The sequence below is a fragment of the Tauraco erythrolophus genome, chromosome 13 (genome assembly GCF_009769465.1).
Source record: "Tauraco erythrolophus isolate bTauEry1 chromosome 13, bTauEry1.pri, whole genome shotgun sequence".
In the NCBI taxonomy this organism is placed as follows: Eukaryota; Metazoa; Chordata; class Aves; order Musophagiformes; family Musophagidae; genus Tauraco; species Tauraco erythrolophus.
The window spans coordinates 9,435,963-9,462,924 of record NC_141477.1 but is presented as its reverse complement, the minus strand read 5'-3'; the positions used below and the strand labels follow the sequence as shown (position 1 = coordinate 9,462,924).

General features: G+C 47.5%; 1 protein-coding gene across 1 annotated transcript in view; it reads left to right on the top strand.

Annotated features, from left to right (window-relative positions):
- The window catches only part of DOCK11 (dedicator of cytokinesis 11), an 84,153-nt gene that overhangs the window by 25,767 nt on the left and 31,424 nt on the right, over nucleotides 1-26,962 (top strand). Inside the window, 24 exon segments of the mRNA XM_086619890.1 lie at nucleotides 1,232-1,366; nucleotides 2,628-2,805; nucleotides 3,254-3,333; nucleotides 4,073-4,156; nucleotides 6,159-6,299; nucleotides 7,994-8,203; nucleotides 8,554-8,676; nucleotides 9,668-9,750; nucleotides 11,280-11,402; nucleotides 11,584-11,660; nucleotides 12,817-13,001; nucleotides 13,104-13,169; nucleotides 13,338-13,430; nucleotides 13,834-13,957; nucleotides 14,627-14,748; nucleotides 15,200-15,286; nucleotides 16,529-16,618; nucleotides 18,108-18,226; nucleotides 20,446-20,515; nucleotides 20,597-20,722; nucleotides 21,293-21,364; nucleotides 21,749-21,895; nucleotides 22,358-22,441; nucleotides 22,874-22,985. Coding sequence (XP_086476016.1) covers nucleotides 1,232-1,366; nucleotides 2,628-2,805; nucleotides 3,254-3,333; nucleotides 4,073-4,156; nucleotides 6,159-6,299; nucleotides 7,994-8,203; nucleotides 8,554-8,676; nucleotides 9,668-9,750; nucleotides 11,280-11,402; nucleotides 11,584-11,660; nucleotides 12,817-13,001; nucleotides 13,104-13,169; nucleotides 13,338-13,430; nucleotides 13,834-13,957; nucleotides 14,627-14,748; nucleotides 15,200-15,286; nucleotides 16,529-16,618; nucleotides 18,108-18,226; nucleotides 20,446-20,515; nucleotides 20,597-20,722; nucleotides 21,293-21,364; nucleotides 21,749-21,895; nucleotides 22,358-22,441; nucleotides 22,874-22,985 — 2,731 coding nt within the window.

The following is a 26,962-nucleotide window of genomic DNA, read 5'->3' as shown; positions in this document are numbered from 1 at the left end:
TCCACTGCCAAAGTTTCTGAGATTGATTCAGTGAAGTGCTGAGATTGATTCAGTGAAGTGCTAAATCACTGTTGAAGCTGGCTTAACACTTAGCATAATTAGCTTTCAATGTATTTTTATGCTTTGTTGAACTAAAGGTTTAGTTAAATCTTATAAAACTTAAAGCTCAACAACCCTTGGCGCATTGCTACAGCTAACTCGTCATCTAAATGATGCCAGAGGCTGCCTTGCGAGGGCTTAGGTTACTGTTCAGAGTGCAATGCTCCCGTCCAGTTCTGTGCAAGTGCGTGGTTTTATTGAACACGTGCTAGTGTCAGTAATGATGGGAGGAGGAAATTGCTGGGATGAAAAATGCTGTGTTTTTTCGTAGATCTTCCAGATATGCAGAACAATGGAAATATAGTGCTGCTTGCCCCAGCTTCCTTCATGGTTCTCCTAACACAGATATCCAGCAACTATGAAATGCACCTGGCTCCTTACAGACCTGACAGCATATGGTGCTACCATAATCGCTGCCAGAATGTTCTCCTGAATTATAGTCCAGTGCCTTTTGTCTGACAAACATGAATGAAGATGTTTTGAAATACTGGAGAGCTTTTTTTCTTAAAAATCAGTAGCTCAAACATAGGAACACTTTTCCCAAATCTACTGCTTTTTGAGGTGAGAATTGAACAATAAGCCAAAGCCAGTTCATGAAAATAGGTTTGTATGAAAAACCAAAACAAACTCACAAAAAAACAAGCAGCTGAATGGATTACAGTGTTCCTTGGCTTGCGTTTGAGTGCTAGGAATTTCCACGTCTGTTCCAAAGTCTCCCAGAGAATTGCTTTGTAATTTTAACTGCGGTCTTTATCAAAAAGGCTCTGGAAATACCTGCTTTAGGGTGGGATGAATCTTCAAGCGATGTGCTGATCTGAATTTACTGTGCAGCATTACTTTGTAAAGATAAATGAGGCTGGAGCCAGCTGAGAGACAAGCTGGAAGCCCTTTGCTTTAGATGGGCAAACCTATAATAACAAGAAGGACATTAAAATTAAAGAGGATGACAAAATCTCTCTTTATAAAAACAAGTCATACTCAAAGGGGCGAATCTGCAACGCTCCAGGGTCATCAGTGTTTCTCATTACAGTATTTTCTCAATAGCAAGAGGGCAGATACTGAAACTGTGGCTGTGGTTTGCGGTATGCAGCAGAGTGAATACTTGCATGAGCAAGCCTTCGTACTTTTGCAGGTGTTCAAGAGGAGGTATTTTTACTTGTCACAACTCACAGATGGCTCCTATATTCTTAATTCCTACAAAGATGAGAAAATTTCGAAAGAATCCAAAGGCTGTATTTTCTTGGATGCTTGCAATGACGTTGTTCAGGTAGGTGTGCTCTCTGCGTGGCTGCACGTGGGCTTGTGCATTGCTGGCTCCGAGACAGACGTGCTGTCTTGAGGTCTGTGCTGTTGAGGGTTGAAGAGATGGATGTACAAACTAACCCAGAGCTGGTTTGTTCTGTCAGCTAACCTGATTAAAAGGCAGACAAGGCGTTTCGTAAGGCAGCCATACTTTTGACCAGGAAGACAGCAAGTGGAAGAACTGCTGTCAGAGTAAAATGGAAGCATTTAATCATTGCCTCATCTGCTGTCTCCCTGCTCTGTCCATCTCTTTTTCCTGGTTATCACAGGTCAGGTGCTTTCCAAGACACCCTGAGGGTTGAAGACAGTAGGTAATTGGTGTGACTTAGTCTTGGGCACCTTCCTCCTCTGTTTGCTGCTCATACCACCTTCTTGTTTCTTAAGTTACATCCCAATAAGTCCATGCAAGCACACAGCCCTTTGGGACTTAGGACCTGCAAAGGGCTTGTAAGGTTTTAGGAGCAGGTGTTTGTACAGGGCTTAAACCTGGGTTTGCTTTGTGATACTGAGAGTGAAGGGCAGCAGTGGATTGCTGCTGTGCCTTCTGCCCTTGCTGTCTCTGCAGAAGCTGCAAGCACCGAGTGTGGTGGAGCTGGTACAGGGCAGCTTCGGTTACCCCGGCGGTTTGCTTCAGCACGGATGAGTCAGAGCTGTGCGCTTCCGTTTCTCTCTCTGAACACAGTAAAAGCAGTAGTGCACACGCCTCAGTGATGGACAGGATGTACTTCCCAAGTCACATCACATTTGCCCTGGCTTCTGGTTGGAAAATGCTGTTTAAAGGGCAGCAAAGCTCAGAAAAGTTGCATTGAAGCCCTTGCTTTTACGATAGATGCCTCTAAGTGTCCTGGAGTGCAACATTACTTACTGTGTCAGAATAATCCAGTTCCTGGCTTCTCTGGGTAAATATTAAAGCTCTGATGACACAAGAAGGAGCTTGCTCCTGCTCCTCAGTGCAACGTCTGTGGTTCAGTCTGGCTTTCTTCCCCTCTCAGAGTAGCTGGCAACCACGGAGCTGTGTACTGCTCGATGGCAGCCATGAAGTCCTTTGTGATTACTGCAGGGGAGGTGTTGAGTTCAGGAGGGTGCTTGCGTTGTATTTCATGGTATTTCATGGTATTTCAGTTCAGGGGGCTTTCACAGAGAGGAGCCTTAGGGCAGATACTGTGCTGAGTTGTGGAGGACAGTGAAATACAAATCTTTTTTTTTTTTCTTATTTGTTTGTTCAGTGCCCTAAGATGCGCCGATATGCATTTGAACTGAAGACAATAGACAAGTACAGCCACTATCTTGCAGCTGAAACTGAGCAGGAGATGGAAGAATGGCTGGTAACTCTTAGAAAGATCATTCAGAGCAATACTGAGAGTTTGGTGCAAGAGAAGAAAGATACTGTGGAATCTGTGCAAGGTCTGTTTATACATAAACACCTACCTTCACCCTTCTACAGCAGGAGGCAAGCAGTGTGCCTGGAGAAGTGTATACTTCTCTTTCTGGGTTCATAGCAAGAATTGTGGCTGACACGTGATAGCATGCAAAGGGCTTAGTATAATGTAGATGATAGTCTGAGGAATAAAAGTGCAGGGAAGCATGACCCTTCCTCTGATGGGAAATCCATGGCAAAGTTTCAGGACTCCTGGAAAACTGGCTCTTTGCTGAAGTTCTGCTTTGGAAAGACCTAGAAGGCTGTAAGAGTACACTCTGGTACTAGTAATGGATGGAAAAATCTTACTCCTGAGGAATGGAAAATTCTCCGTAAACTGTTTCTGTGCTATTGTAAGCAAATATTGCAGGATGCTTTCTGGCAGGGCAATGCTCCTGTAGTTGCTTTGAACATCTGGTTTTTGTGTCCTTGCAGATGATGAATCAAGCACGCAGGGAAAATCGGAGAACATCCTGGAGAGCCTGGAGAGAAGCATGCATCCGGAGCTGATGAAGGTATCGTGTTTGCAGAGATGGCTCTCCCAGCCCATAGTTAGTTCTTTCCACCATGTCTGTAAAAGGGGTTTTCCACTTTATAGAATTATAGAGTCACAGAATGGTTTGGGCTGGAAGGGACCTTAAAGGTCATCTAGTTACAACCCCCCTGCCATGGGCAGGGACACCTTCCACTAGACCAGGTTGCTCAAAGCCTCATCCAGCCTGGCCTTGAACACTTCCAGGGATGGGGTGAAGACACCTTTCTGTGTTTTCACCGCTGGGGGAGCTGGACAGGCACCAAGCGCTGGTGAGGTGTCTGTTATCTCATCTGCCTGTCTCACAGATGGAGCTCCATGGTTTGAGGCTGCATGCTCCCCACCTCCAAGCGGGGAGCCCTTCAGGAAGAAGCAGACTTAGAACGAATGAAGGGCTTTTGTGGTCAGTGCTGCTCGCTCCTGCTCAGCAGGAGTGGCCATCCTGGCCGTGAGAGCAGAGGGGCAGTTAGATGGCAGCCGCCTCCTATTTATGATCCAGAGTGTGATTGCCTACTTGTGCCTGCTTTCTCATCTGGCAGAGCCACATCGCTTTACTGTCATTGCACCATGTTGGTGGCTACAGCTGAGCAGCAGCCTTGCATCCACGTATCACAAAGGAAACCTGAAAAATATTTATTTTGTTTTGCTTCCATTCTTTCCAAATAATGAATGTTTGCATCTGTGTGGCCAGGCAGTAATATCAACGCTTCCCTTTGTCCTAGTATGGAAGAGAAACAGATCAGCTGAACAAACTGAGCAGAAACGATGGAAGACAAAACCTCTTTTCTTTTGACCCAGAAGTCCAGGTAAACATCCCCATGCTTGCAAATGTGAGGTTTTGTTCTCTGTGTCCTGCCTCTCTCGTTCCCTCGCACGGCCGCAGTGTTTGCCTGCAGAGGCAGCGTGGTTTTCAGTGGCCTGGAGAACTGAAGTGCAGGCCATGTCCCTGCCAGGGTCGAACATGATGTCCATGCTCAGGTGATAGCTCAAATAAAGAGAGGACTCCCAGCAGCCCCCCACACAGCCTCCCTCCAGCTTTGCTGGCTTCTCTGTGATGCATCCTGATGTTGCTGGATTTCAGACCCGTCATGTGGGCCTCTGGGAGGCTCTCATGGTTGCAGAAGTGGTAGAAGTGGTATTGCAAGGACACCTGCGACGCTGCGTGTGCTCAGCATGTCTGGCGTAGGGAGCAGTGATGTTGAAGACCACGATAGGGGTTTACAGGGAGAGCCTCAGTCTTTAAGGAGTTTTCAAGTGTAAAAGACGTAGAAACAGAAAAAACACCCCATGCTGTTCTTATGCACTGGAGTATGAGTTCATTGACAATTGGCTTGTTTTCTTCTCGCCTTTGGCATCTTTGCTGATCTCTCTGCCAAGGTCCAAGTGTGGGATTTCAGTGGAACGAGCTGCAGTTGTCAACGCAGTTTGAGAGAATTGTTCCAAGTTATTTCGTAGTTTCTGGTTCTCTGTCTGGCATGCTTTGACTTGTTCACACCTGTGAAAAAGAACACTCTGGTTTAACAAGGAAATGTAATTACCCTTTAAAAGGTTTGGTTTTACAAAATGAACTTTTCTCTTGGCACTTCTTTAAGGTCTTTAACATGAAGAAAATAAGCATCCAGTTTCCTACATTCTAGAAAGGTAATAAAAATGGAAATATTATTCAGTGCGGAGCATATATCTCTTTTTTTTACCTAACCAAATGGTTAGGCTGAATTCACTGCCCTCCCTCTGTACCCAGAACTCTTCATTCTGGTGTGGGTCAGTTGGATCTGCTATAACACTGGGCATTCAAAATCACTGCCCCAGTCAGTGCTGGTGTGTACGTGCATGCTTGTATGCCTGGTGCTAAGAAAACAGGGAGCAAGATACCCTCAGTGTACTTTCCTTGTTGAAAGGAAATAGAGGAAACAATGGAAAGAGTTTCCCAGAATCAGATTAACAATTGCAGCCTGTTTTGCTGAAATTACTTGATCGTGAGATATAAGCACCCTAAATTTGGCATGGAGGTTTCTGCAGGATTCGAGGGGGAAAAACAAATAGGACTGTGCCAGATTGTCACCGAGAGATGTGCTGGTATCTAGGGGTGTTTGGTAGCTCTGTGTCCCCAGTGCCCTGTACGATGGGTATGGGGAAGGCTGAGGGTCCTTATCTGGCTGCTGGTATTTTGGCCACATACATGTCTGCTGTCTGGGAAGGGCAGATGTCAGGGTGCAGATCGGACACGGGTGTTCTGGGTTAGGAAGGAGGTGATTATAATCAAGACTGTTTGGATTTCCCAGCTGGCTCTGCAGACGGTCTTTGTTGTTTCTAACCACACTGGTTATTGCTGTGTATCTAGAAATGCCTTCCAGTCTAAGATGTGGTTCACGATCCCAACAGCGTGTGCCTTCTCTCTATTTCAGGCACAGGGACCATCTCTTAAACTAGTCACATCTTCAAAGTGGAAGATACTTTTCTGAGTGTAACGATGGCTTATGTTCCGCTTTCTTCCCCAAGCTCTAAATGGTGTTTGGGAAGATCCCCAGGGTTACGGCAAAGCAGGAAGGAACTGAAATCATACTGAGGTTTAGTTTTCTGTGCTCTACAAACCAAATTTCTAAAAATTGATACATCCCCATGAATTCATGTCTTGAATACATTTGTGTAACATCACCAAATGGCACTCATTGTGAATGTCTTGTACCTTTTGTACCACTTCAAAAAAAAAATTGGTTAAGATAGCATTGGCTGTAATGTGATCCGTAACATTATTCAGGGGGTTATTTTCTTTTTTAATGAAACCAGATTTGTTTGTTTGCTGTCTAGAGGCTCGACTTCTCAGGGATCGAACCAGACGTGAAGCCGTTTGAGGAAAAGTGCAGCAGGCGCTTCGTGGTGTGCTGCCAGGACTTCTCCCTCAACCTCCTCGCTCAGCTCAGCGACAGGTCGGAAGGAGGACCCACCAATGTAAGGGGAGCTCTGGTCTTTCCTGCTTTGTCTTCTTTTTCTCCTCACTGGCAACAAAACCCCTCAGCAGAAGAATCTGAATAGATAAAAGCATACCATTCTACCATAAGCTGCGATGGGACCTGGGCAGGTGGTGGCTGCTGGCCCAGGGTCATTGCAGGATTTGTCTGCCTTCGTATTGTGGTGTTCCAAATATGTGTTTGAGGAGGGGGTCTGTCCTGATGTGCATCAGCCTGCCAGGAACTGGGACTGCTGGGAAACCAGTGATTCAGAGGCATAGGGAACGGGGTGCATGTGTCTGCCACGTTCTGGGTCCCTGTGAAAGTCCTGTTGGTAAATGATTAAGCTCCATCTCCAAACCACCCACTGCTGTGTTTTATTTCATTTCCCCTAATGGCAAGGGATTTCCCTCTTCTGAAACCTTCTTCTGACTCCCAGACTAACTGTGTTCACGGACACTTTATTATATGCATTTGTTGTTGTGCCAAAGTTGTCCCTTAGCCTAAAAAGCTCTTCCTTGTATTTTCCAAGCCTCTGATGTCTGTAGACAGCTGTTATGTCTCTCCTCAGCCTTTGTTCTGCCAGACTGAACAGACCAGGCTCCTCCAGTCTTCCTCCCAAAACATAATCCTGATTGTCGTGTCCTGCATTTGCTCTGGCTGAATTCAACTCGTTATGCAAGGGTGCCGGAGCAGCAGATAGCATGGCAGAGGAGTCAGCAGCACTGGCACTGACCCATCTCTGCTGATGGTACTTTGATGCCTGTTAGAATCGCAAAGGCTTTTTTGCGATGGTCTCATGTTGGCAGCTCCCAGCCAGTACGCCAGGCTCGTTCTCCTCAGTAAACCCCAGCAGATGAATGCGTCACTGATAGCAGAGATTCCTATTGTTCGTCCCTAATCAGGCACAGAGTCAGACATTTTCAGCACATTTTTAGTATTGATGTAATGCATCCAAGTCATGCTGTAATGCCTTGGACACACTACCGCCTTATCTTCAGGCCTTTGCTTTTATCTTTACATGGATGCACGCCTGCTAGGACCTTTGAATTAAAAATGCATGGAATTGTTGCCACTTGCCTTGTGCTGTCGAGCTCAGTAGCTACAAAGGAGTTGGCAGATTTTGCACATGATATTCCTCAGCAGCGTTAGCCTTGTATTGGAGCTCCCCTGGCTGGGAGAGCTAGCTCTGCTCCTGTGCTGCCCGGCATATAGCAGCTGAGGAACGTTTTGAGGGTCTTGTGGTTGAGCCATCAAGAGCTGATTGACTTTGGACAATAAGCGAAGTGGTCTTTAGCATGTGAACATAAACACTCTTAAGTTGATTTCTTTCTCATTGCAAAGGATAAACAGCTCCGATGGATCGGGGTCATCTTTTCTTCCTAACTTCATAGTTTATCACTTACATAAAAACCCCGATGTGTTTCATTCTTTATATTTCATCGATGGTTTTAAAGTAGCTTTGTTCAAATTGGCTACATCAATATGCAAGGAGATGATGGAAAAAAGACAGTTTTACATATTATAAAGCAAATAAACATGGATTGTCTGTAAGAATTCTGTAAAATGCTGGTGTACAAAACTAAAAAAAACAAACAGATGCAGAAGGCAAACCTAGCAGGGAAGGCAATGCATGTGAATACTCTTGAGCCTGTGCTATGAATTTTTGACACGTATATTCAATCCTATTTCCAGGTTGAGCCCTTTTTCCTAAGCCTGGCATTGTTTGACCTGAAAAATAATTGCAAGATTTCAGCTGACTTCCACGTGGACTTGAACCCTCCGTCTGTTCGTGACATGCTGCTGGATAACTCTGCGTCCGGAGCGGAGGGCACCAGGGGACGTTCGCTGGGCGAGAGCCTTGTGCACGGAGTCCCTGAGTCTTGCCTGCGCTACATAAAACAGGTGAAGAACTGACTTTCTCCTCATTTTATATCTCTGTTGAGGCTGTGGCTGTTCAGTGTGTTATTATCCACTGCGTAGAGAAACTTTTTGCTTGAACTGTGGGATTTTGGTCAGTGTCTCAAGCCAATTGCCTCTTTGGACTCACTGGCAGCGATAGGCAAAGCACCAGGTAGAGTTTTTCAAGACTTGACCATGCTCAAGCCTTGTGAGCCCCCATGGCCCATCTGCAGCAGCAACCAGAGCAGCGTCTCTGTGGGTTGTGGGAAGGGATAGCGAGATGATCGGGGCCAAACCCATCAGTGCAGGTAGGGTGTCCTGCTCTCTGACAGCCTGCTGTCTATCCATTGCAGGGTGTTTTCTCTGTGACTGACCCACACGTGGAGATCTTCCTGGTGGCCCGCGTGGAGAAGGTGCTGCAGGGCAGCATTACACACTGTGCAGAGCCATACATGAAAAACTCGGATCCGGGGAAGGTATTGGATGGGGCCGAGAGAGTATCTGCTGAGCGATGCTATCTGCTGCTGTGGGGAGTAGTGTGGTCTGAAACATGGGTTGTCCCTGCTGCTCTTTAGCTTCTTTCCAGCAAATACTGGTCTTTGACCATTCTGCTACTTGCGCTGTGCCCAGGCTGGCTTCAGCTAGGCTGTCCTGGAAGATTCAATTCCTTTCCCTGGAAAGAAGCAGAGGATTTTTAGAAAGAGACAAGCAGTTGCGGTGGGGAGACCTGTCCCCATTATACTTCAGAAAGGCAAAATCTGGGCTGGCAGCAAAAAAGTGGGACGCTTCATCCCCAGAGAAAGGGGCTGCACTGCTTCATGGTGCTGCACACGGTGTCTTGGACCAGTCCCAGCTCACTCCAGCTGGGAACAGTGATGTTTTAGTAGCAGCAGAACATGGGCTTCACCCTTTATTCTGTTTGCCCTGCCTCTGTCTTGCTCCATGCAGAGTAAGATCCATGATCATATGGGGGAACTTATGCAAAGGGTGGTCAGGGAGGGCCCCTAGCGCTGCCAGCATCAATCTCTGCATGGTGGGTGGAGCTGATGCTGCCTTGCTGCAGCCAGTCAAAATTAGTCCCTGGAAAATCAGTGTATGGAACACCTGGTCCATGATGGCATTCTCTTGGCACACTTCGTCAGTCTGTATAGGATAAGCCAATTACAGTCAGTTTTAGACTAATACCCTTTGGAAAATATAATACCCTGACAGCTTAATGCAGAATCAAGAGGAGTTTTAATATAACTGTGCCCACCAGGTGTTTGCTGTTGCTTTGAAAAAGTAAGAAATGCCCATGGTGTGAAGTGACAGGGACATCTGTCGATTGCTTGGGCGGCTGTTGGGCTGCGTGCCTGGGGAGCCGTGTGCTGTGGAGTACGGAGAGTCCCCTCTCCTTGGAGAGTGCCGGGCGCACCTCTCCTTTTCCCAGGCAGTGTGGCACACTCTAACCTCTCTTGTGTTTTGCAGACTGCCCAGAAGGTGCATAAGGTGGCCAAGCAGGTGTGCAGCCGGCTGGGGCAGTACCGGATGCCCTTCGGCTGGGCTGCCAGGTTAGTCCCCACGGACTGCGCTTTGGCCGTGGCGGGAGCCACTGCTGGGAGTTATCCGGGACACGATCCGGCGAGTGGGCGAAGGGCCAAGTGTCTGAAGTCAGTGAAGTTGCAGCCGAGGGCAGAATCCGGCTCCGATTCCCAAGACAGAATGGGGATTGGCCTGAAATGCTCTATCTAGAATTAGAAACAAAATATTAAAAAGTAAACAGTGCTGGGAAGACAGTGACCTTCCCGCTGACCTGTAGCTACTGCTATCAGGGCAGAACGTTCCTGGGGAAGAATTACCCCATGCCGTGCTACCGGGGGAATCGGTGCAGAAATTCCCTCCTGGCACCAGCCAATGCCAGGGACAGGATGAGAGTGGAGGACCTCCTGGCAATCAGCTGGAGTCTGTCTCCCATCTTAGACTCTGCTTTAATTAATGTTATTGGGAATGACTGGAGATTGTGATCCCGTTCCCTCGCTGTTCTTTTACTGGGACTGACAAAGTACATCAGTGCCAACTCTCTTAAATCTCACATCAGAGGAAGACCTGAAGGCAAGTTCTTCCCTCTGCCACTGCCTCCTAGTGCTAACTTGCTGTTTGGTGCTGACAAAAGGGATGGTAATGACATGGGAACACCAGATGACTGTCACAGTAGGCTGGGATTTGGTGGTATACGACTTGCAATGTGTATTCTTGAGCTGGATTTTCCTGTGACACCTTTGAGATGGTGTTTCTGGGATGCAGCTTGCTCCTGGGAGCCAGCACACAGCCTGCGTGGTGCCTCAGCCCAATTTCAGGTGGTACCTCAGCCTAATGGTGGGCTCCGTGTGGGTATTGGCTTTGAAGGGCTTCAGATTTGTTCCTGCTGGGTAAAGAGCTGCCTTTGGAGACCAGGGAGTTGAGTGGCCAACAGCCGGGTGTGGGGAGCTGTGTTGCTCTGCATCCCTGGAACAGTTTCCTTGTGGGTTTTAGAGGAAGGCGTTTGCACAGAAGGGAAGTACGGATACTGCAATGTTCCTGCTGAACACAGACACTCACAGCCTTTATGGTCAAGGGCAAAGATGCTGGTATTCATCCAGGGCAGAGTCCAATCTTCTGCTCTGGGTTGAGGAGGAGGCTGGTATATGTCCTCAGACTGGTCTTCATTGTGCACTCTCTTCCTAGGAGGGTTTCTGTGCTCTGACCCCACATGGCATGAGCAACCAGGAAAATACTTTACTGGTTGGTGTTAGTGGAAGGAGATTGAAGGGTGTTTGTGACTGTGGACCAGGCTCGGAGCTGCGCTGGGTGTGTACTTCTCACCTGGATGGAGAGAAGGGAAATGGGTGATGGCCCATGCGTGATACAGTGGATTGCAGCCTATGTGGGGTCTGAGCAACACGTGAAATGGGAGGATGACTGGGGGGTCTGGTGGTGCTCAGAGCAGTCACAGGCCACCGCACCTCTCACCTGATAGACTACCCTTCAGCCTGACACATCAAAGACCTCAGTGTCTGCATATTTACCAACATTTACGAAATGCGTCTCTTCTTTTCTGCAGGCCAGTTTTCAAAGACTCGCAGGGCACTCTTGATGCTGACGGAAAATTCTCGCCTCTGTACAAGCAAGACAGCGGCAAACTCTCAAATGAAGATATGCTGAAGCTTTTAGCAGAGTATAAGAAGTAAGTGTAGGAGACTGGTGCAGAGGCTGAGCAGGCATTTTGATGCACATTTTTAAACAGTTAAGGCTGAGCACGAGATGACAATTTCTAAAATACTCCGAGGGTAATGAAAGGCGTTGCTGATATGTTCAGCACCTGAGTTTTCAAGGTTCACACTCTTGTCCCTTTCTCCCTAACACAGACCAGAGAAGACAAAACTGCAGGTCATTCCAGCCCAGTTGAATATCGTCATCAAAGACATCCCGCTAGACTTCACAAGTAAGGATCTTGGATCTTAAAATAGATGCTCATGGCTCTAGCCTCGGGAGTTAATGTGCTTCTATGGAGAGTTTTGCTGTTTCATTAACAAGAGTATCTTGGGGCTGCAACAATGAATAATTCAGCACAACCACTGACTTGTAAGTCTTTCTGATGGATTCTGTGGAGGGATGAGGTCCAAATGCAGAAGTTTACCTGAAGGATGTATCTGCTTTGCAGTTTGGCCATCTCATCCTAAATCTAAAAGAAGCCACCTGCCTACTTTAGCTGTGGTTATTACACCAATCTCATACAATATTTTTGACCCATAGCACCAGAGGTCTTCACAAACATGGTCAGTGTGATTCTTCACTTTGGTATTTGAAGAAACCGAGGCAGAGAAAGGACTTGCAATGTGTTCTGTGTCACCCCGTGGGCCTTTGGCAGCTTGTGTCATGGGTTCTGTAGTCCGGTCCTTTGTCCAAAAGGCTTTTCTAGTGGACTTATTTTTTTTCAATTATTCTTTGTAAAAGCCATCACTTAAGATGAACTATCCCTCATGGTGGATGTGAGTCTCAGTGAATTGGGCAGGGCTTGTGCATTGGTATTTGGAGGCAACGTAACTGTCAAACATCCTTCTGAAGGAGAATAGAAAAGGACTGATGCAGTGGGACGGATGGACTTTGAGACATGAGTCTCCAGTCATCATCTCAGTAGCGTGTCTGCTTCAGTCAGGTGGTTTGCGTGATTTATGAAACAGTAACTTAATGGGTTGAATTCCTGGAAGTCTCAAGGCACAGGTGCTATGCAGAGCAGCCATCCCTGTCCAGACATGTGTAGTTCACAAGACCCTTTGACTTTGCTCAGCGCTACAGGGAAGTGCCACTTCTGCAGTGCCCACTGGCAAGGAGAGCAGAGCGCCGTGGTGCCTGTGCACCTGACTTTTCTCAGTATTGCTAATGCAGTTGGGGACCACAGATGTTAAATGATCGAGGGGAGAATTTTCCCTTAATCCTTTCTATGGGAGTGGGCTAAGTCCTGCTGCCTGAACAACACACATGACCTTCTGGCATGAAGAGAACTGGGTGCTTGGGAGCATTGGCAGAGTTTCAGACCTACAAATTTCCTTCCCCGTGTTTGTGGGTGTGTGCTTATCCAAGGTTTCCTTCTCTTCTAGATTGTGTGACAGCTTCTTACATTCCTATAAAGCCTTTTGAGAAGAGCTGTGAGGACATTGCAGTTGAAGTGGAGGAGCTTGTCCCAGAAGTTGCAAAATACTGTTATCCCTTCACTGTCTACAAAAACCACCTCTATGTCTACCCCTTGCATTTGAAGTATGAGAACCAGAAGGTGTTTGCAAAGGTGAGCAACCTGGAGAGCAGCCTGCAGCCAGACTCGACATGGTCCGGGACGATGCTGCTGACCTGTAGAGATGGCTCATCCTCCTGTTCTCCCTCATTTCAGGCAAGGAATATTGCTGTCTGTGTTGAATTCAGGGATTCAGATGAAGCTGATGCCAGGCCATTAAAGGTGGGTATCTGCTACTGGGGCTGCCGTTTCCTCGCTGCTGTGTACCATATGCCAGCCAGGCTGAGCAGGAAAATAGAGAAGAACTGAGTTTCCATGCTGTTTTAATTTGACTGGCTAATTTAATTTGAGTGGCAGCAACCTTGAATCCAGCTTTTCATTTGTTTCCAGTGTATATATGGCAAACCTGGAGGTCACCTCCTGACCACAAACGCGTATGCTGCCGTGCTGCATCACAACCAGAGTCCGGAGTTCTACGACGAGGTAAAAGTGGAATAGTGGGAAATAACAGATTTTCCTGGATGTTACAAAGACAAGTGGCTTTTCAGGATACTTCTTTTTCCAGGGCTGGGTGAAATATGGGTAAAAATAATCTCCAGCCCTTTGCTTCAGTAGAAGGGCTCAGCAAAGCCAGAGACTTTGTCAATTTTTAATGCCAGTTTGTTTTCTGCTGTCTTTACTGTCACGCTTTGTGCCCTCCAGTCACACACCCCCATTAATAAGTAATGCGCAAACGTGGTGAAAATGTTAGCCAGGAGTTATTTAAGATGGGCAGGAATGTGTCTTGTGTAACTGCATACAACATAGCATTTGTGAACTAAATTAGAACTTAAAATATTACTCCATGATTAAAAATACAGTCTTATCTATCATGATATCATTTTAGATTAAAATTGAGCTTCCAATTCACCTCCATCAAAAGCATCATTTGCTTTTCACCTTCTATCATGTCAGCTGTGAAATTAATACAAAGGCAACATCGAAAAAGCAGGACACCGTTGAAACTCAAGGTATGTTCACTGCTTAAATTACTTCTGTTGGAGAGTAAGAGCCCAAGATAAAATGAATGTAGGGACATGAAAAAACAATTTGATTAAAATACTAGCCTGTCTGAACTTTCTTTTTGAAAGCAACCCAATACAAATTGTAGGTCTAAACTGGAATAAAACACATTCTTTTTAATGTACCCTAAAGCTCGAATTTTTGCTGCAGTCTGACAGCTATTTCTGCGCATTCTTGACTTGAGTTGCATGAATAGGCCTACTGTCAGTCAAGTCACCAACAAAAACTTGGCACGAGATCAAGGCCTCAGGGGCTGATCTGCCAATGCGTGGCATGTGTAAGAGACTGAGCGCACCCAGGTCCCACTGGTCGGGGTGCCTCTCCATTCAGCCGGTCCTTGGGTGACTGAAGGACCCTTGTCGTGATGCACAAGACTCGCACGCTGTTTCTGCCCCTCCGACCCACTCCTGATCTTGGTTGATCTGTGTCTGAATTGTGTTCACCAAGTCAACGTGCTTTAACACAGCTGACACAATTGATCTCAGCCTCATTGAAGCCACTTGCACGACTGTGAGTTGGATTTTCTCAGGGTGAAACACAGCCCTCCAAGCTTGGAGCTTGAGCTGCACGTGTATCGCTGTGCATCTGCTAACTCTGGTCGCTGGTTGCCTCCGCAGTGGGATATGCCTGGGTCCCGTTGCTGAAGGATGGACGGATTGTCACCCTGGAGCGGCATTTACCAGTTTCATCCAACCTTCCACCTGGCTACCTGGGTCTTGGGGACACAGAGTCACGAAGGGTAGGAAGGCCATTTAAAATGGACTTAGACATAAAAGGGAAAGCTGAGCTTTGTTATCACTGGAAGTTCTGGGCTTCTGTTGGTGCTCTGTTCAGCTGGAAAAATCCCTACTGCAGGGCAGCCCCCAAAGCTTAAGGTTGTTAGAAGTGGGAGATAGGACACTTTAATTCCACTCTCCATGGTTATATAGGTTGCAGGGAATATTTTTATGGCAGGCTGGACTGGGCTGTTTCATGTGGTGCAGAGCAGGAGAGTGGGCACATGGTCTGTGGGCATGTTCTCGCAGGCACCCCTCTGCCCTGCCGTGGCTCCAGTCACGTCACTGGTGTTTGCACCAGGGGGGCCCCGTTCTTCCACTCCAACCTGTGCCTTCCGACCACGTGTCTGTCTGCACAGAGCCACCTTCTCACCGCAGTCTGAAACCAAGTACTTGAATGTTGTCTGTTCGCAGCAGCCCAGCATGGATGCAAAGTGGGTGGATGGAGCAAAGCCACTGTTTAAAATCCGAATCCATTTGGACTCGACCATTTACACCCAGGTAGGTCGAGCACCTTGCTCTTGAAAACTTGCAACACCAACGCAGAGGAAGCAATTGTTGTGTCTTCATGACTGCTACGCTGTAGGTGCTGTGGGAAGGAGGTACCTGTGTTTGCAGAGCAGCACTGAGGTGCTTCTGCAGCAGCAGGTCTGGGATCACTTGCAGGTCTCTGCTCCTGTGTCCGGATGTGGTGGGACAGTTGCATGAGTGAATGAGCCTGGGTAGAGGCTGATGTTTTCTCAGCCAATGGCACTGTAACTGGCAGGACCAAGGAGACGTTTGAGCAAATGGGCTGCTTCGATGTTGCAAAAGAGAGAACTGGTGGAAATGGGAGGTTTCCCCAAATATTAGGCTGTTTATTTAGTTTAAAAAAAAAAAACAACAGTTTTCTGACAGCAGCAGACACGAGAAAACAAGAGTCCTGGTTTCCCTTTGAAACCAGTTCAGGCTATTTTACCAAGTCCTCATTTGTTCCACCATCTTATGATAGCGATGGACTTCCCCAAGCTGCACGTGATGTGCAGCAAAGATCCCCAGCACATGCTGCGGGGCACCTCCTGTCAGTGCTGCTCATGGGGAAATGTCCATTGTTGTCCTGTGCTGGATGTAATCAGCTGCATTTACATTCACAGCAACTCACTTTCAGCATCATCTTTCAGCATCATCCTGTTTTTAGGATCTTACTGATTCTATACAGCAATGAGAGCAGCACAGTAGCTCCACTCCCTAGCAAAGTACGTTCCCAGGTGCTTTTCAGGGTTAAATAACCCAGTAATTAAATTTAGCCTTGCAGCAGAAGGGACAAGAATGGGAGGGAGAGTCTGCCTTGGATGGACAGTCGGAGGTCAGGGAGGCAGATGGTGATGCAGTTTCAAAGAGTCACAGCTGGAAGAGGAGGGTTCTGGTGTCTCCAGGCCAGTGTTGGATGGGGATTGGAGCTCAGGGTAGTGCAACCACAGGAGAGTTTTAACACTTGTAGCAGGTTTTTTTGCTTCATCTTGAGATTAGTTGTGAACCAGGGGACGGGCAGTGGCTGAGTACCTTGGCAAAGGCAGGGAGCAGTCCTGTGGTCCTGGAGGTGGCAGCTGGGGACCAAGAGTGGCACTGGTAGAGACATGGGGCTTGCTAGGGTCGTGGCCCACTGCCACAGGCATGTCAGTAGATTTTCGGGTGCACGCTGCAAAGCAGGGGTTTGGCAAATATGGAGGCTGCTGCATTGAACTTGTTTTTCTTCTCTTCCAGGACATGCACTTGCACAAATTCTTCCAGTACTGCCAGCTGGTTCAGGCGGGTGCTAAGGAAGTCCCAGGAGAGCTTATTAAATACCTAAAGGTGACCAGTGCCTGTCGGTGGACTTCCTTTGTGTTTTTATGGACCATCAGTAAATACCCAGACCCCTGCCCCATAGGAACACACACTGGCTGCAGCGCTGGGATCGGTGCATCGTGCAAGATCCTTGCCTTTGCTTACTGACACTGCTGGCTGCTCTCTGTGCTGCCTCCCACCGCCTTTCGCAGCAGATAAAAGAAGCAGTCAGCATCGCTCTGCCCTGCTCACAGCAAACCCTCCTCCTGTGGGCTCGCACACTCCTCCCCTACTGCCCTACCTCTGATTCAAACCTTTATACTGTAGCACAATTCCTTGTTTTCAGGAATTTATCCATTGAAAAACAGGAATTTTTTTTCAGGCTGAAAAAAGATCTGTGAGATTATCAGTTAGTTAAATTTGACCACAAGTGACCTGTGACCCAGGCCCAGGTTTTTGGCAATCGCTCCAGCATGAGTAAGGGCCTCGGAGCAGGTCCAGCAAAGGCTTCTCCAGGAAATACATTTCTTGGCTGTTTACTGTCCTTGTTTCCTTCCATAACTGCCTGTTTTTGAGAGGGCTGCTGTAGCAACAGCTCCACTTCCAGTGATGGGGGTTTATCATCACAAAGTTACTGGGTGTGTTTCAGATAGCGTATAAATGTTTTAAGAAATAGAAATAATGGCAAGTTTTGAAGCCAAGCACTAAAAGAACAATGGTTTTGTTGTGAGCATTTTGTCAAGGGGCTGGGTAGGTCCCAGCCCTGCCTTGCCAGCATGCAGACAGGGAAACGTTTACATGCTAACCACAAGTGAGGGCTTCTTACCACCAATACCTCAATAATTTCAGTAATTTAAATACCTGGGTACAGATTTAAGAACCTTTTGTTAGATTTGCAGGTTTGAAAACTGAAACACACTGTCTTTCCTAGGCTTGTATCGTGAGATTCAGGCAAAAGAGGTCTATGAGATGGGTGGAGGGGTGTATGCACCAGATGATCTTGACCTTCACCAAGTCACTTTAAATGCCATTTCTGATAGGAAGCTATGCCCTTTGGAGAAAAGTCTCTCTGCAAGATATCAGGCGTCAGGTTTCTGTGCTCCAAAGGCATTTGTGAAAATGGGACTTAGCCGCTTCAAAAAACTGTCACAAGTGGTGAGAAGAGTTGGGAGCAAAAACTTCAGCTTTAAATTCTGGGTTATTGAGGTCAAATCATAGCATGTGACCTCTAATTAAGTCATAGCTGCCTAAGCACATCTGAGAGGAGGATTAATACCTGCCATGAGTGATTCATGTAGCTCCCTGAAGGCATGCAGCTGGGATCCATCAGCTGGACGGCAGACAGTAAGCACTGTTATGGGTTCAAGTTCTCCTGGCCTCTGGCAGGCTGAAGCCCACACCCTGAAGCATTTGCTAATGCCTGTCCTCTTGCCACAGAAATGTCTGTCCGCTATAAATATTTAACATCTGCAAAATGTTGAACTAAAAGTATCTGTGTTTTGAACATTCGTTTTAGTGTTTGCACGCCATGGAGATCCAAGTAATGATTCAGTTTCTACCTGTAATTCTTACGCAACTATTTAGAGTCCTTACAAATGTGACCCAGGAAGATGAAGTAGCTGTCAACTGCACCATGTGAGTGTCTGGTAAACCATCCGGGTTTTCTTCACTTACAAACGTAAAGCCACAAACTACAGTGCAAAGCAGGGTGTGGTTTCCTGGTACAAGGGGCTAAGTGACAGCGTTGGCTGGCCATTGCTGCTCACTGCCACGCTATGAAACACCATGGCATGTCTGGGTGGCATGGGGCAGCTTGGGGCTCTTGTCCTGGGAGCTGCGTGGGAGAAAATGTGGTATTGTAAAGATACTCCTGGTTTGCTTTTCAAAGGGTTTGCTGGTGGGGATGGCTCTAGGAGCCAAGTTATTGGGGTGTCGAAAGGCTCTAGAGCACCCGGGCACATCCCAGGTGCAGGCGGCAGATGTGGTTTCCCTGCGGGAACGACGTCCCAGGCTCATCCCTGCACACCAGTACCCTATACCACAAGTATTGCTAAAAACCCCCTGGTGCTGGGTGCGCTGTGCCGCAGCAGTAGCCGCTGTCTCCCTGCTGGCTCGGAAGCAGAGCCAGCAGCGGGCGGCGTTCAGCGGTGCTGCAGCCCCCAGAGGGCAGCACCGACCGGCCCTGGTCCCCGCCGAGCGGCTGCTGTGAGCAGCTTGTGCCGGGCCTTAAGGGAGCAAAAGGTGCAAAAGCACTTTTATCCTGCCAAGCTCTGGCCACGACACCCCTGAACTGATGGATGCGTTAAAATATCCATCTTCCTTCATGAAGTGCTGCAGCACAAAGGAGGATGCTGGATGCCACTCCGTGGAGATCTGCCTCTGACTCTAGGAGGTACCGTGCATCCATGTCCCAAAAGTATCTGGCTCCCTGAAACCAGAACCCTGATGTCCCAGAGACATGGGGCCTGAGACATGGCCCCCCAGGGACGTGGGGCCCATTGCGGTCACAGTCCTGCACCGTGCAGTGCGGGTCGTGGGGATGTCTCCTGTGCAGAGCACTGTAATCCCGCTCTGCGTGATTCACCAGAGGGCAAGGACAGGGGAGCAAGTGACCCCCACTCCCTGCTGGGTGACCAGCTCCTCCCTTCACTACCAGAGTTTTTTTTCAAAGCTTGGCCAGATGCTTTCCAGTTTGTCAATAGCTTTCTGTTTGATGACAACTGTTTTCTCATCCAGACTTTTGGAGTCATCATTATCTGATAAATGACTTGTAAACTCTTCTCTGTGGTTTGGCCTGTGGGGTCTGTGACAATGTGCAATAGTTTGTTGTTCCCTCTGGCTGGGACTGGAATGTAAATTCTCAAGTTGGCAGGGGAAACCGGGCGCTTGCTTCCTTCATCAGCTGCCTGGAGTGCTTCCAGAGGGCTGGCATGTTCTCCAGGGCCTGCCTGTTCCCAGTGAAGTTCAAGGCAACAGCCTGAAAATACTCCACTGCATGTAACAAGGAGCAAGGGAGGATACATATGATGTAAATTCAGTAAAAAAAGAGCCTTCCAGAATTAATAAATTCAGAGGATGCAGGAAGTTATCAGTGTAAGACACGGAGATTTTTTTTCCCTGCTTCTCAGCAGAGATTCTGTAGGGGTTTTGTGTTCGTTTTGCAGACTCGATGTAGTGGTATAGGGTTATTTGTCACTCGTATTATCTCTAGGAAAGGGTTCCCAGAGAGGACAGACTCAACACATAAGGAGCTGTATGGTGTGGATGAATCTGTGGCATGTGCAGAGGGGAAAGTGGGCTTGCTCTCCATGTAGCAGGTCTGTAGATACAGCCAGAGAGAGCTGGATGCAGAGTAGATTAACTTAGTGTTTTTGGTTTCGATTTATCTAACACCAGAGCATTGTTCAGCTGCCTACTGCTTACAGCAACATGAACTTAAGTAGCTCCAGGCTTTGATCCTGGCATGCATGAAGGCCAAAGAATAGGATATGTCCAAAGAATAGAATATGTCCTCTACAGAGAAATGTTCCACCTCAGCTCGTCGCACAGGGAGCCTCGAGCATTGAAGGCAGCTGGTCTAGGCGACACCTTGTCCAGCACCAAAGTGGAGAAGAGGCTTTGGCCTCCTCAGCTGTGAGTGCTCTGCCATGAGGCTGTGCTGTGGCAAGGGTGGTGCAGCCACAGGAGCTGTGAGGGATGCCAGCCTGCAAGTGCTGGCTCTCTGCAAATCTGGCTGTGCCAGCAGTGAGGCTTTTGGGGTTGAGTAGGATAGGACACAGATGGTGTCTGCGTTCATGAGCTGGAGGACCTTGCCCTCACATTGCATGCTGAACACAAACCACGTTTTTCCCCAGGGTTCTTCTGCACATCGTGTCCAAGTGCCATGAAGAAGGTCTTGATCACTACTTGCGCTCCTTCTTAAAGGTCAGTCATGAATGACACACTGCTCTGCAAAGCTCCATGCTGGGAGCAGGCACACTGCTGATGCTGTTCCTCTTGCCTCAGTACGTCTACCGAGCTGAGAAACCCAGCGTCACACAGGCGAAGATGACCCATGAAATCCTGGTCCTTTCCATGGCCACGATCTTAAAGCAGTCGGCAGATTTTCTAGCCATCAATAAGCTACTCAAGGTGAAGTATTGGCAGTACTTGGCTGCCAGGGGTGAAAGGGGAACAGGGGGTCTGGTATGAAGCGCAACACTTCCACCCATCCAAACCCACCACAGGAGCAAAGTCTCCAGGGCAGCTCCTCGCATCCATGTCCTTGAGATTCACCCCTTACAACAGAGATGAACTTTTGCAGGGAACCTGGCTGTGATAAGATTCCTGGCAAGAGTCAGCAAAGGGCTTTTCATTTTGCCAATTTTATCTATTTTCTTTAAGCTACACATGAGGGGTGGCTCACGGGAGGAGGGCTGAGTTTCTGCCTCTCTGGACCTTTGCAGGGCTTGCACCCCAGACTCTGCTGGCTCCTTGCAGGTGTGTTGGGGTGCAGAGGGGATAGAGTTATTCCCACCCCGGGACTGTCAGGACTCCTCCAGGTAGCAAAGGCATTCATGCCAAGCTGAGCTGTGCAAGCACAGCTGTGCTTACAAAATGCCGTTTGACTGTGAGCTCTCCCTCCCACACTGCTGCTTCCCCACACAGGCAAACATGTTTGATCCTGCTGAGAAAAATCCTGGTGTTCTTTGTTCATTCTAGTACTCGTGGTTTTTCTTTGAAGCACTGGCGAAGTCAATGGCAATGTACTTACTGGAAGAAAACAAAATCAAGGTAAAAACAAATTTGTTCAATGCTGCATTACAGAGCCATCACAAACAAAGTCTCTTCCAAAAGTTTTTCTGGAAAACTATGTAACTTGTTATGTAAAATACCATGACAAACTGAACAGCTAGCCAGATTGTTCCTTTTTTTTCCACTTTACTTTTCCCTTCTTCCCCTTTTCACTCTCAACTGTGATTTAAGAATCTCAGATCTCCTTACGGCTCACGCAGCCACTTTTTCTGTTACTACCTACTGCAGTTCCAGTGCTTTCTTTGTGCCGGTGTTTTAGTAGGAAACAACATAAAGAAATGCTGAAGGGACCTTGCCCCTGCGCTCGGTTCTCCGCAGCTGCGGGCTCGCAGCACTGAGCGTAGGGCATGCTTTTGGTTCCAGCTGCCCAGGGGCCAGCGGTTCCCCGACGCCTACCAGCACGCCCTGCATTCGTTGCTGCTCGCCATCATTCCTCACGTGACCATTCGCTACAATGAAATCCCCGAAGAGTCCAGGAATGTCAACTTTAGCTTGGCTAACTTCCTGAAGGTCAGCAGTTTCTTTCCTTCTCCCAGGCTTTTATCAGGAAAAAAAACTCCAAAACAATTAGAGAGAAGCAGCAAACAAACGTCTTTGTAATTTATCATATCTTTGGTTTCTTCAGTGGTGAAATTTCTGGAGGGATGAGATTTCCTAGGAAAGAAACTTTCTTTCCAAGAGACAGACTGTGATACTCTATATGTTATCTAGGGTTTTCAGTCGTGCCTAGCAACTGTTCAAAACCTGAGAGGAAATATGTCTGGTCTCATGTTAGATATTTCTGTTGCCCACTGGAGGCTTAAGTGAGGTCATCCAAATAGTTTCAGAGAAACAGGATCAAGTACATTTTGGAAAGTCAGCAGCCGCCCAGAGGATCAAACTTAGCTGCTGGCAGGACAGTAGTACGGAGATGATTTAGGATGATTGCTTTTATTTTTAATGATTGGTCACATGTTGCTGTTTTTTATCCAGCGTTGTTTGACCTTTATGGACAGAGGATTTGTTTTTAACTTGATAAATGATTACATTTCTGGATTCAGCCCAAAAGACCCTAAGGTAAGCAGTATGTTTCTTGGAAGGTGTTTTGCAGTTGTACGTATCTACGTCAGACAAAGCTCTGTAGTGATTATTTTATGCGACTCTTGGAGGCCTTTTAGACACTGCTCCTGTAGAGTCTTGTGGAGGCAGAGACCTCTTTGCCTGGGCCAGGAGTCTGTATGCAGCTAAGCTTTAAAACAATGTAAAGAGTCGTAACTAAATGAGAGATTAGTTAATGGTCTGGATGAAAAAGGTAGAGAAGTCCCAAGTGACAGCCGCAGGCACTGACATTTAGGGGAACCACACAAAAATATGCCATCATTACTGAGTTTCACCAAATGCTATTTAGATTCCCCAGCCCTTGTGCAACAAACACATTGAACTGGAAGCAGATGAGTCAAACTGAAAACATAGTTTGTGTTTGTCTTTTTTTTTTTTTTTTCCCCTCAGCTACTGGTTGAATACAAGTTTGAATTTCTTCAAACCGTTTGCAATCACGAGCACTACATTCCTCTGAACTTACCAATGACCTTTTCCAAACCCAAGCTGCAAAGAGTTCAAGGTATGTCCTTTCTCAAGAGACTGGCTAGAGAGCTATAATTTTTTAGTCCTGATGGCTTCTGACCAGATGGAACTTGGTTTGATGTCAAGGAAATTTATGTCCTGGTTAGCTTGAGTTACATTAACCTCATGAAAAGATGCTGTTTACATCATTTACATAATTTTGCTCCAGGTTTCCATAATTTTGCTCCAGAATGGTGTGCAATCATTTTTTTTTCAATATTTCCTATGTTTAAGTTTGCATGAGACTAACAATATCTGAAAGAAACTGCCCCTATTTCAGTAAATACACAAATTGTGCAAGTGTAATCCTTTGTTCCCACGAGTGTCAGTATCCCCAGAGAAGCAGGGTGTCTCATTGATCGTTGCTGTAGAGAATGCAGGTACAGGGGAACAGGTTGAATTCACTGCTCCACTGCCAGCTCTCTTTGTGTCCACAAGAAGATGATTTAGGTTACCTTCTGCTTTCATTTGGAACAAGAGTATAGCAGTGCACACACAGTGTCTTCAAGCTTGTACTCAACACTGGACTGATGGCAGCCAGAGGAGGACTTGAGCCCATGCCAGTCATAGAATCATAGAAGGGTTTGGGTTGGAAGGGACCCCAAAGACCATCTAGTTCCAACGCCCCTGCCATGGGCAGGGACACCCTCCACTACACCAGGTTGCTCAAAGCCTCATCCAACTTGGCCTTGAACACTTCCAGGGATGGGGCAGCCACAACTTCTCTGGGCAACCCATTCCAGTGCCTCACCACCCTCAGAGGGAAGAATTTCTTCCTTAGATCTAATCTAAATCTCTCCTCTTTCAGTTTAAAGCCATTGCCCCTTGTCCTATCACTACACACCCTTGTAAAATGCCCCTGTCCAGCTTTCTTGTAGCCCCTTTAGGTACTGGAAGGCTGCTAGAAGGTCTCCCTGGAGCCTTCTCTTCTCCAGGCTGAACAACCCCAACTCTCTCAGCCTGTCTTCACAGGGGAGGTGCTCCAGCCCTCAGATTGTCTTCGTGGCTCTTCTCTGGACCTGCTCCAACAGGTCCATGTCCTTCTTAGCACGTACCAAGGACACACATACTGTGGCACCACCATGTATCCAGGCTGCTCTTGCTGTCACACGGTGTCTCCTTTGGTCCTGATGCTGCTCACCACGTGACAGATGGGCTTTGCAAGGTGCTGAGCTGAGGCATTGTGCAAGTGTGGATGGCTGCAGCTCTGCTACTGATGGCAGTGCAGACCACAGCGCTGAGCCAGCAGCGTGCCTTGCTGGCCTCCTGGGATTGCTAGGTAAATACCGTAAAGATTGCCAGGTTTGGGTGCTAATAGCCTGGCCAAAATAAGTACTGGAGAGGACAGTGAGGTTTGGGATTTCCCCAAGTGAAAGCCTGGTGGATTTATGATTCTATGATTTATTCTGATGGAGGCGAGGGGATGTTTTCTTGTGCCTCAGCGTGCAGCCATACAAGTCCCAAAGTGGTTCCGCGTACATCGAGGTGGCAGAAGCAGCAGTAACTGTGACGTTTCCCTTATTTTGGTATATTTCTGACTGCTCAGAGCTTTCTGGACCAGCTGCTAATCTCTTACACTTGCATCAGTTTGGCTACTTGCCTGGCATAGTTTAACAAAGTGCACTGCTAGAAATGGCTGAGAAAGAGAAAACCACAAGCACCGTGCCTCCCCGATACTCGTTAGCGGCACGATAACATAAGGATGCTCTTTCCTGGTTAAAATTCACCTTTGGTTTGCAATGGTTACACTGAAAAGCTGTAAGAGCAACTCATCTTTCCTCCTCTGTTTTACTGACGAGGACCTACGAGCTGAGGTTTTATTTTTAAAACGTGTTTTAAAATAGTGGTAGCGATTGTCATTCACGCGCCTCTCTTGGCAGTAGAGCAGCCTCTCCTCGGGTGGCAGAAGTGCCTTTGCAGTGGGGCCTGTGCCCTGCCTGCCGTGGGGGAGACACGTAGCGACGTCTCCGTTGCAAACTTCTCTGTTTTGTGGACAGACCTGTGATTGCAGGGGACAGCGGGAGGTATGATGTGCACATCACCGAGGAGATATCCTGCTGGTGTGGCCTCACCTCTTTATCAGCTTATTCGGATGCAGAGAGGGGACACGCCCAGCCTCCTACTACTCTGTTTGTGGGAAAAGAAGGAATAGTCCCCAGGAAGGTAGATGAAGTGGGCTTCTGCAGCAAAGCTGGTGGCAGAGCACATCCCTGCGACCACATCCTGTTGAATTGGAGCATTGTGTCTTGGAAGAGTTTCTCTGAAATATCTCAATTAACGTGGCTGGTTGCTGGTCTGCATCCCCACTGTCTTGCCTGGGGACATGTGTGTCTCATCAGCCAGAGCAAACCCTCAAGCCTGTCCTCACAACCAGCAGCACAGAATGGTTTTGCAATCTTGTGATAGCAAAGAACTCGAGAGGCTGACAGAAGCTGGGAGTTAGCATAGTCTTACAAATAATGGTGAAACATGACTACTGTCCCGTTTCTCCGAGATTAGAACATTACTTATTCTGTTTATTTTGCTGTCTTTTATTTGTCCCTTTTCTTTTTACTCATGAATTAGATTTTTTTTTCATTTGCTGTGGAACGGTTCACCTCAGTAGGTAGGTCCAGCTGAGATCACTGAATCCTTTAATGTCAAATTAAATACGCAGCTTCAATCAATTAGCTTGCATCCAACTAATGAAATAACCATGATGTGTGACACTTAGGCATTTGCTAACATGACTAACAATGAAGCTAGATAATGCTCCAGATTGCTTTCTCTTTCCTCTGAATCAGACTTTCACAAACCAGTAAATGCTACTTATGAATCAACGAACTTAAAACTATCTTTTGCAGCCGTAGAGCTGATGGAAGTCTTTGGCTGGGATTTTCAAAGCTCTGTGTGTGCACCCTGCCTAACCACAGAAAAACTTTCACACCTGCGGGTTTTCAGAAAAAAAAAAAAAAGTCTGAGCCGAGCACACAGCATTTATACCCTTTGGGGGAAGAACGCTGAAGTTGGGGTTATCCCTCTGGGAGGCTTAAAGAGCATCAAGCGGTGCCTGTTGAGGCTCTGATTAGGTATATGAGTTGTCTGACAGAGATAATGGTGTCAGGGCAAGGTCATTCATAGCAGCCCGAGTGCACACACACCCGGCACCGAAATCCGTGTCTGTCACTTCTCTGCAGCGTTATCCAGGCACGACCATGGAAATGATGCCTTATCCTTGGAGCAGCCGCTCCTTTGATCACTGTATCTAGCCTGAATCTACATTGATGCAGGGTACAAGTTAAGCAAGGTGATTAGGTACCGAGCTGCCTTTCTCCTGTCAGTCAGTGTAGCTTTTAAGGAGCTATGTTCAGTATCTGCTGGTGGGAAGCTAAGGGAGTCTCATGGTTTCTGGCAAGCAGCTGCCTGGAACCCTGCCCTGGCTCCCTGGTCCTCGCAGCGGGGCTGGAGCGCCCGGCTGTGCACACTGCTGGAGGATGCAGTAGCGGTCACTTGGCACCACTCCTCCTTTATATGCCTCATCACAGCAGAAGTATTGGCCATTGCTCTCTGACCTGGCAAGAAGGAATGCAGATTTCACGGGGAATGTGGAACAAGCTGCAGAAATGGCACTGCTGGGGCTGGATGACCATCACAAACACCCCGTCTCCACTGCCTGTTACCACCCTCACAGCTGCTTGGTGGAAGTTGGCACCTCCACTGCCTGGGTAGTTTGGGGATTCACAGGATAACCCCCAGGCCAGTAAGTCGTGCTGTCTTTCCCCGTTCATCCATCTCTGACTTTACAAATGACTTTTTGGAGCACTAAGCTTTGTAAAGAATCACACTGCAGAGATCCTTCTGTTAGCTGCTGCTGAAACGGTGAGGGCTGAAATGAATGATTAGATTGAAGTGGAAGATGCCAAGTTCTTTGACATGACTTAACTCCGTGGTGGAGAAACCTGTAGCCAGCTGAGGCTTTACTGAAGGATTGGTGCA